At 40.1% G+C, this 10701-nt stretch overlaps 1 protein-coding gene across 1 annotated transcript; it reads left to right on the plus strand.

Annotated features, from left to right (window-relative positions):
• The first annotated feature begins 1068 nt into the window (after window positions 1-1068).
• LOC131678913 (protein odd-skipped) lies at window positions 1069-3725 on the plus strand. Its single transcript, XM_058959347.1, has 2 exons — window positions 1069-1646; window positions 1768-3725. The coding sequence occupies exons 1-2, from the start codon at window positions 1574-1576 to the stop codon at window positions 2931-2933; spliced, it is 1239 nt and encodes a 412-aa protein (XP_058815330.1). The 5' UTR covers window positions 1069-1573; the 3' UTR covers window positions 2934-3725.
• Window positions 3726-10701: the final 6976 nt, after the last annotated feature.

Genomic DNA, 10701 nt, shown 5'->3' on the forward strand with positions numbered 1-10701 from the left:
TACGCATAACGTATTGTACATTGTTCATTCCAAAATCAAAATTTTGGATCCCTCCCGAATTTTTTCTGGATCTGCCCCTGCTAGGATGTGTATAAACAACAATTTATCCGCATATAAAACACTGAAATGAATTGATCCCGATTCTTTCAGAGCATCTTAAAGTTCTAACTTAAAATAATATATTTTTGGTTTTACGCATTTATGCAACATATTAAATTTGATAAAACAAGCCAATCAGGTAGTTCATATGTACCCGGTAGCCCAAGGCCAAATGTCGCCTCATTGTAGATATTGTCATAATTGAATAGAAATTGTGAACGGACTCGCCCTCTTTCCCTGCTCGGGCCAGAGGTAGAAAGCTATCCGAAATGTCCCCATACAATCAGGGACAGCATCGAGACACCAGGCACAAGGATCCCTGTATATGGCGGGTAAACAATAACCACAACATACGTCGTCGAATGTGCGCGTGATTGTTGGTCCCTGAAAGAATGGGAAAAGGGGCGAAATAATAAAAAGCAAAAAAACAGAAGAGCTACAGCAGCACCACCGTTCGGCAGCTTCTCGGCGGCAGGAGCTGGAAGCACATAGCAGCGCACGGCAGCAACATAAAAGGCGAAGAGGATCCGCACACACTACGACGATACAATACAGAATAACTAAAAAAAAAAGAAACGGAACCCGGATCGGTTGTCGACCGGTGGCCGGAGTGAAACGGGACTACGGGCCAGTTGTTTCAGTCACGCGATCTATGCAATGTTTCACACTCTGCCGTCGGCACCAATGAAGTGGGACGCAACATAAAAGCTGCCATTGGATGGAGTGTATGCCGGCTGTGGCACAGTGGGCGTCAACGTTTACCCCCACCACTCTGAGCTGTAGCTTCTCGCTCGTTCAACCAACGGTCTGGTTTTTGCCACAGGGGGTGGGTACGGACGAGGTGTGGGGAAGTCTCTCACTCTCCCAGGCACACCGTCGTTCGCCTCTCGCTCACTTGCTCGTTCGCTCTATGCACAGAAGTGACTTCCCTGGAAGTTTCGTTAGTAGCAAATCAGTTTGTACCGACAACTTGTTGTCTAAACATCTAGTTTCAAAGCTATACCAAAAATAGAGCCAACGAAGCGCAGACACCGTTTCTTTTTTTCTAGACGTCGTGTTACGAGAGTTGTGCGATCGTTTTATTTTATGGTATGCCAAACACGAGAAGGCAGATTCAATAGTGGGTTGCAGCAAAGTGTAGATCAGATGGTGCGACATAGTGTGTGTGTGCGTGTTACCTATACATAGATAGTATTAGTGTACAGGAGGAGATTCCTTGAGCCGGAGAAAGGATAACGTGCAAAGGATATCGAACGGCAGCTTTAGTTATGTTACAGCTTCGGAACGGTGAGCAGTGCTTCCGTTGATTGTGTGCCATCGTTGGCGAATAAAACAAATAAAAGCAAAAGGACAAAAGGTTATCAGTTGGCTGGCTTCTAGTGAGAGATAATAGTGAATGAACTTTGTTTGGATTGAGTAAGCAGAAGCAAAAAAAAACTAGTTGTGATTAACCAGTTTGGGCAGAACTTTTAAGATGTCTATAATTCATTCGTCGTCGTCAACCTGCAGTGATATCAGTATTGAGGAGTTGAAAGCTAGATCCCCAGGTAATTTTGGATGCCGTTTTGTTTCTTATAAAAAGTGTGTAAAATTTAAGAAAGTTTTTGAAGTGTTTTTATTGCAAATGTGTTTCTAATAGAATGTTTTCCTTTCTATTTGCTTTTACAGATTTCCACCCGGAAATTCTTGCAGCTATTAAACAAGAACCTCGGTCGACTGTTTCGCCGATTCTAACCCCACCGCATACACCCACCGAGGATAGTATTAGCTCGCTTCCCGGCGGGATCACATCGCGGCACTATTTCGACATGGAGCATAACCGGTCCCCAACGCAGCACCACCACATGCCACATCTTCATCACCATCATCAACATCCCCACCAGGAACTGCCGAGTACCTTCATCTCGCAACAAGCCAATGGCCATGGACAGCCCCACTCGATGGAAGCTTTCCTTTATCAGCAACAACAACAACAACAACAGCACCAACAGCAACAACAACAGCAGCAGCAGCAGCACCGCCTATGGCTCCAAACTCAGGCAGCGGCAGCAGCTCAGCAGCATCTTCACCGAACCGGTTATCCCGTGCCCGGTTACGCCCAGCTTCCTACCGCGGCCGCCGCTGCCCATCATCCGCACGCCCTGATGCAGCAGTGGATTCGCAATGCCGCCATCTATCAGCAACATTTTCAACACCAGGGCTACCCAGCGGATCTTGCTCGCATCCCGAGCCTTGGCCGACCAGTTAATCCACTTGGGCCGATGAAAGTTACCGGTAATGGCAGTTCCCGCCCAAAGAAACAATTCATCTGCAAGTACTGCCACCGTCACTTCACCAAGTCCTACAATCTGCTTATCCACGAGCGTACCCACACTGACGAGCGGCCGTACTCGTGTGACATCTGCGGTAAAGCATTCCGCAGGCAGGATCATCTCCGCGATCATCGGTACATCCACTCCAAAGAAAAACCCTTCAAATGTTCCGACTGTGGCAAAGGATTCTGCCAGTCGCGAACCCTAGCCGTCCACAAGGTGACCCACCTGGAGGAGGCACCCCACAAGTGTACCATCTGCAATCGAACCTTCAACCAGCGAGCTAACCTGAAAACACACATGCAAAGCCATTCCCTCTCCGAAGTCACCCCGAACGGACCGGTCCTGGACCTTTCGCAAAAATCGGCATCCTCCACCCCGGAAAAGGAGATCATCGTCGATGAAGACATCGAGGATGACGACGAGGACGAGGATGAGATTGACCTCCATGGAACACGCATTCAAGCAACTCTCCCGAAAAAATCCCTTGGATTTTCTATCGATGAGATCATGCAGCGGTAATTTGGTTGCGCCATTTGACCCACCTTTTCACACAGTGATGTTCCTTAGTCAGTCGGCGATTGATCGCAGGCGTGAGCGGTTGAAGGGGGAAGAAACAGAAAGAGAGAGAGAGTGGAGAAAGAGAACTCGCGAGTCAAAATTAGTTGATTCTTTTGTTTGTTGATTTTGTATTCGTTTTTCTTTATCGCGGAATATGTCAATTTATATCCATTGTTACGAGGTTAGTCCTAAAGCCTAGGCAGGGGGGAAAAGAGGCAGGAATGGTAGTCCAAAGCGGAACGCAGATAATAGGCCGAAAGAGAAAGAAGTAATTTTATGACCTAGAAAAAAGATCGAACAAAGCAGCCAAAGAGGAAAGTAATTGCTTGGTTTTTTTCTTACCCACTTTGAAAAACAGTACACATGCCTCTAATTATGTGTAATAGAATTGCTAGCGGGGCACAGGGAAGCCAGCGGTAGGGGAAACCTTTCTTTAAAGACTGATTGATATTGCTTTTATTTATGAATGCGCATAATTTAGGTAAGACATACTACGCTCATACCCACACACACACACCTACAAACGCGAATACAAACTCTGTTTAACCAAATTATTAGTTGATGGAACCGTTGTGACTCGTTGTATAGTAGCTAAAACTGGAAAGTATTGTAAACTGATCTCAGCCAAAACTTAATTAGTTTGTAAGGAAAGAGTTGTACATAGTTTAGATTTTATGAGTAAGTCATGAAAATATATTTTATGTTGTACGTTTAAGTCCCGCCAAGACGTAAATTATTGCTATTACGGATATGTCCCCCAAATAATAAAATATAGAAAAATTCAAATCAAATCTAGAAAATTGTCTTGTTTTATTTCCCAGTCTCTTTATTTAAAATATTATATCAATGATTAAACGAAAGTCTTAACTTCAATTGTTTAAGATTGAAGTGAAAATGATATGAGAATCAATAAAACAAAAGCAATTTTCTCGACACCGTTTGCTAAATTTTCATGAAAATAAACCAGCTTTTTCAGAATACTTTTACTGCATTTCTGATTGAATTCCAACAAAAAACATTGCAAGTGGTTTGAAAAAATCATTTTTTGTCCTAGATTTTTGTACACACAGAAAAATAATCTTGGTAAAAGTAAGAGTGATCCGCTCTTAGCAAAAAACAACCAACGCCTACTATTAGGTTGAAAGTAAAACTTTTAAATTAATCAAGAATAATAATCAAAATAAAAGTTTTCCTTTTAAGCTAAAAAAGAATAGTAATTGAAATAAAAGTTTTATAAACTAAGAGTATGCGTTGGTTGTTTTTTGCTAAGAGTGAAAAACTCTTATTTTTAGCAATATTTTTTTTCTGTAGTATTCTCATTTCCACCTCAATTAATTTAGAATTATTTAACTAAAATCTGGTTTATTACCAAGCCGGTGCTCTTCTGTTCAGTACATAATGGTGATACAGCAGTTTTGACTCAGTTGAATGATTGTAGTTAGATCATATTTTAACGAGTTATTTCTGTTTTTTTAACTTTACTTATGTTACAATTGCAATGATAAAAGCTTGTACTAACCGTCGAATTATTACTGGCGTCGGTTCGAAAAATAATCATTGATGTATACCTTTAGGGGATGTCATCATTGTATACATTTAGGCAATTCCGGTTGTAGATATAATCCGATGGATGGCAGCACAGCTACGCTTGCTAGTCGGGGCCGTACTGATAAGTTACCAGTGGAACCTTTCGCTGTGACGCAATCAGGGGTGGGAGCTGCTGTTGGTAGTTAAACTTCTGAAGAACATAAATGGATTGTGGCGACCACACTTCGATTTGTTAATTCAAAACTAATGATATTCCACGGAATCACGTTTGAATGGAAAATTTTCAATTATTCAATTATGATAATTATGGAGGATCTGACAAGAACCGTTGATGTTGGAGTTGGTTTTGATGGGCGATTCACAGGATTCGAAGTTCGTTGGATGCTGCGGACTTCTGTCCTCTATGTTCAGGCGTTCTGACAGGATTGGTGTAGCCCGTCAACCAGTTAGAATTTTAGATCCATCAAGTAAAGTATTGGTTTGTGATATGAAAAGTACGAAGCATATATTCAGCTTTCTACATTGAAGCAATTGACAAACACATGATTAATTCATGTACAGCCACATGTAGTTGCTTGTGATGCACCCGAGAAAATATGAAACTTTCTGCATTCATCCATGAAATGAATTTTAAAGTGTTAAATGTTGTGTTAAAATTTTGCTACACAAAAATCGGATTATTTTACCGAGTGTACGAAGATTATATGCATGCATCGAAAACCAGCTTTTTTTAATAGTTGTATCTGGCGAAATGTATACAACAATCAAAAACGTTTTAACACATTTTAGCACAGTGTCCGTTGCGCAAACGTCACCATTATTATCCGCCAGAGACCAATTCTCGTCCTGCTCATCACAAACTTGTTCAATTTCACGAATGATAGTCATAGTAGATGTAGTGGCCCTTTGGTAAAATGCAACTCCTCCAGCTCAAGAATGGGGCTCTTGAAAACGACAACGGGTTTCAACAGCAGCCTTCAACTGATTTCACAATTTACTCAGTTCAAGATTTGCGGCTCGATGCATGAAATTAGCGGAGACCAATCACGAACGAGCTTCGTTTAAATTAGTTAAGGAAGTTTGCGTTTTGACTCAAACCGTATCTATGTTTTTTGGATCTAGTGTCAATCCGGTGCTAGCTTAGCCCTGTCACTAAGTTAAAGTCGGATTTTGATGAGACGAAGTCGAAAGGCAAACTCCATAACCAATTTAGTTATAGGTTTTGTGCTCTTCACGCGCAAAGCCGGTTTTAAACAATTTTTCCCTAATCGAGAGAAAATAGTTTTTACCAAAATTGTTCTCCACTACGGAGAAATATAGCATAGTTTTCGGTTAAATGTTTTGAAATCTGTTTTTTCGTTGTGTATTGAACTTTCCAACCATTGAAAATAAAAATAATAGTTGAACGAAAAGACTTTCAAATTTTCATTATTCTGACTGGTTTGTTAGCGATGCTTATGGCTGGTAAGGAAATATTTTTTTTTCTATTGGGCCCAGCTACTAACTCGGAGTTGAACAATCTAAATATTCCAGTCGGTTCACGGAGGAGGCCGCATCATAATAGACTTCTTCTCACACGAGGTCGAAATGGTTGATAAAATTTACGTTGCTGCTAGCTAATCCACCCAAAATCTCGAAGTAACCCTCGGATTAGTCGCATATCACTAGGCGCAGACTTAGCCAAGCCTCAGAGCTTTCCTAAGACCACTCGGTGCCTCTGGGCACTACTGAGCTAAGGGCCCAAAAATTGAACAAGTATGATCTGCTATTTCCATTCATTGCAAGCCTGAGATTTTGTTTTCACATCGGTCAACCATGTTGAAATTATTAAAAAAATAAAATCAATCTTGTGGAATGGATGCAGTTTTGGGTCCTGCGCGAAAAAAACCTCCAAAAACTAAAGAAATTATAGAAATGAAAACAAAATATCAGCAAAGGAATAAAAAACAACAAGTTTAAAAAATGAGTAAAATGATTTATATAAATCAAATTAATCAAATAAATAAATCAAATTATTTCGGTTCATTAAAACCAAAATTAAACAACATTAAAAAAGGTCAAAACAGTAACAGAATAAAATTTACTTGAAACTAACAAATTGGATGAAATTAATAATGACTGAATGAACAGAATTACTAAAATTAATAAAATGAAGAAACTGAACAAAATGTATGAACCAGAAAAGATCAGAAATTGAATTAAACGAATAAAATAAGAAAAAAATGGAACGAATAAAATGAATAAAACAAATCAGTTAAATAAATATAATTAATGAAACAAATAAAATGTACTAACCGTCGAATTATTACTGGCGTCGGTTCGAAAAATTATCATTGATGTATACCTTTAGGGGATGTCATCATTGCATACATTAAGGCAATTCCGGTTGAAGATATAATCCGATGGATGGCAGTACAGCTACACTTGCCAGTCGGGGCCGTGCTGAAAAGTTACCTGTGAAACCTTTCGCTGTGACGCAACCAAAGTGGGTAGGGGCTGCTGCTTGTAGTTAAACTCCCGAAGAACATAGACGGAGTGTCGCGACCACACTTTGATTTGTTAATTCAAAGCTGATGATATTCAACGGAATTACGTTTGAATGGAAAATTTTCAATTATGATAATTATGGAGGATCTGACAAGTTGGAGTTGGTTTTGATGGGTGATTCGCAGGATTCTAAGTTCGTTGGATACTGCTAACTTCTGCCCTCTATGTTTAGGCGTTCATGAATGCGATTCTGACATGATTGGTGTAGCCTGTCAACCAGTTATGATTTTAGATCTATCAAGCAAAGTATTGGTCTGTAATATGAAAAGTACGAAACATAAATTCGGCTTTCTACACTGAAGTAATTGACAAACACAAAATTAATTCATGTAATTCGCTTGTGAAGCACCCGAGAAAATATGAAGCTTCAGGCATTCATTCACGAAATTTTATAAATTTTATATTTTCCTTTTTTTAAATGTTAAATGTTATGTTAAAATTTGCCTAAACAAAAATCGGAATATTTTACCCAGCTCATTAAAGTATCAGTACTCTTCAATCATTCCTTGGGATTCCACGGAATGTAAAGGAATGTCTTATTCTAGTGGTTCGACAATAAAACGGAAGCACCCTGCCTTCCCACTCATCTCCATCAATATCTATTTCAGCCAGGTACAGCTTTACTCGTTATCTGGACAGAATCAAACAACACCATACCTCACTGAAACGGGAGATGAATGAGTTAGGAGGGATTGAAAGGAGACACCCGTAAAGATCTTTTAACAGATCATCCTTCAGCGCAATCGAAAAGTGACCTTTCTCCAACCTTGCTTGCACTCGATAAGTATTGAGACTCGAAGACTCTATACAATGAGCCGAAGCATTGTTGAAGAGAGCACCTCTGCGGTTGTGCTTCTTCTCTTTGATTTTGATAATTTTTCCCATTTTATGGTATTAGAAGGAGCACGTTTCTCGCAACTACCAGTATTCACACCTGATGCTGTGGGAAGTGACCCAATTTTCGATTCCCCGAAAATGCAAAAAGGATCTACACGAAATCAACAGTTTCATCAAAACGAGTGGGAATTTACAATCTAGCAAAGTCCACACAATTAAATCCAATTTTTTCTACCTCTTATAAAAATTGAAGTATCACACAGTAGAACCGCCGAAGGTTGCTTCATCTAGGCGTTCAAATGATCAAAGGCGAGGTACTTATGATCAGATAACGACGGCTCGAGCTCGTAGTGTACGTTGCAGTTTGCCAGCTCATGCGTAATAAAGTCAGAGCAGAGAGTTACATCTAACACCGGTTCTCTGTCAGATCGTGCAAATATTGTACTTAAACAGTGCATCAATTCGGTGCCTCTCAAACTGATATCTGAGCTGCCTTAAATTATGTGGTGGGTATCTGCATTGCTGCCTATTACCCATTTTTGCCACAGTATGAAACAACGCTTTTGAAATCATCAGAAGGTGATGATTTATTACGAGGCGAATATGCCGAACAATAGACGTATTTCTTGTTTATGTTATCAACAGCCACATTGACTGTGACAGCACAAGTATCACGAGGTCGGATAAAAAATATGCGTCGATAGCACTATTCACAAGTTTACAAGCACGAGGCATTCTGCGTGGATTTGTCATGCCATTTTGTTGTAAGCTACGAAGGCGGTAGTTTCTCTCATGGGAATACGGTTCTTGAACATATGAAAGCTGTTATCAACCTCCTAGTGGACCACAGCCACACTGATTTCACAATTTATTCAGTTCAAGATTTGCGGCTCAATGCATGAAATTAGCGGAGACCAATCACGAACGAGCTTCGGTTAAATTAGTCATGGAATTTGCGTTTCAACTTGGTCTCATCAGAATCCCACATTAACTTAGTGACAGGACTAAGCTGGCACCGGATTAAATCGTATCTGTTTTTGGAGCCAGCGTCAATCCGGCGCTAATAAAAAATAATAAACATGTTTTTGATCAGCACAAATCAATCATGTGAGAATGAGGTTATCTGTTTGAGCATTAAATTTCACTTTGAAGCTTTTTTCGAATTTTTAAACTCACATCACTCGGTATAAGCCAGTTGTTTAGTGTTCACACAAGACGTGTGACTTTTTGGATTTTAGTGTCTAACTAGTGCTAATTAGGGTACTAGCTTAAATACATCGTCTAACTAGACACCCAGTTGGTGCTAGTTACTGACGAGGAGAATCCGAAACACTAAAACAAGGAACCGTACTTTATGTAAGGTATGTGCCCTTATGCACAAAAAATTTGGCATCGTCCAAAATTTTCCCATTTGGGAATTTGCATAATTTCAGGCGTTTGGGTCTTCAAACCACAAGACGGTTTCGGTTCATATTCTTCGTCGGCAAACAGAACTTCTGTGCTTACTATCGAGACATCACTCGGTATAAGCCAGTTGTTTAGTGTTCACACAAGACGTGTGACTTTTTGGATTTTAGTGTCTAACTAGTGCTAATTTGGGTACTAGTTTAGATACATCGTCTAACTAGACACCCAGTTGGTGCTAGTTACTGACGAGGAGAATCCGAAACACTAAAACAAGGAACCGTACGTTTTGAAATTGATTTTTTCGTTGTTATTGAACATTCCAACCATTGAAAATAAAAAAAAAACTGTTTTAATCCACCTAGCGGTGCAATTGTGCATTTCTCAATTCTCTAAACTATGGCACGGAGGCTTTTTATGTTCATCATACTTGTGGAAATGTCCATTACATTCTTATTACACTTTGCACTTATACACAATGGCATGCCAGCCACGAACTTGATGAGCTACGTGTCGATGGTGAAACACTTGAAACAAAAAAATATCATACTTAATTAGCCTAATCAGCATTAGATCAATGTTATCTGCTTACTAACTCATTTTGTCATGCGGGAGTGGGTATGTGAGGAGGGCGAAAGTCCCATGAACGAACGACTCCCCAGCTTAAATTGGTATGCTTTGTGATATAGTGGTGGTTTAAAGATGATGGGGTTGAGAGGGAGGGGTATGAGGGCTGGATGGGGTGGTGGTCTGAGAGGTGATTTAAGGAGATTTTTAAGGGAGGGGAGTGAACAGTAGAGGGGGGGGGGGGTGTAACCCCTCTCCGTAAACCATCAACTACGCCCCTGTTAAAATCCAGAAACCTTATGCGAGTCAAAAAAATTATTAGGTTGACGTTTTTCAGAGTGATTGCATAACCTTTCTATATGAGAAAGGCAAAAATGCAAAAATGAGCAAAAATCCAAAAAAGTGAACCGTCGTCAAATTTTTTTTCGAGTTTGCATCAAATTTTGACGTTTCATGCACCTTGAACACATTAAGCATCAAAAATAAAAATTCTATTTTTAATTTTTCCTATAGTTTATATGAGAAATTTCTATGTGACCGCACTCTGAAACCCGTAATTCCGGAACCAGAATTCCGATCGATCCAAAATTCAATAGCAGCCGATGGGAAGGTTGCACCTTTCATTTGAGACTAAGTTTGGCAAATCGGTCCAGCCATCTCTGAGAAAAATGAGTGACATTATTTGACACATACGCACATACATACACACACATGCAGACTTTTTCCGATCTCGACGAACTGAGTTGCTTATGTTGACCGGTAAGATCAGAGTCGGATGGTCGGTCTGTTCGTTACGATCGATTCCTAGAACCACGAAACAAACGGA

The sequence above is a fragment of the Topomyia yanbarensis genome, chromosome 2 (genome assembly GCF_030247195.1).
Source record: "Topomyia yanbarensis strain Yona2022 chromosome 2, ASM3024719v1, whole genome shotgun sequence".
Lineage (NCBI taxonomy): Eukaryota > Metazoa > Arthropoda > Insecta > Diptera > Culicidae > Topomyia > Topomyia yanbarensis.

Bases quoted from the DNA above. Each gene is read 5' to 3' on its own strand.
- LOC131678913 (XM_058959347.1), top strand. From the start codon at position 1,574: ATGTCTATAATTCATTCGTCGTCGTCAACCTGCAGTGATATCAGTATT. The intron at 1,647-1,767 runs GTAATTTTGGAT...TTGCTTTTACAG, and splicing joins GTTGAAAGCTAGATCCCCAG to ATTTCCACCCGGAAATTCTT.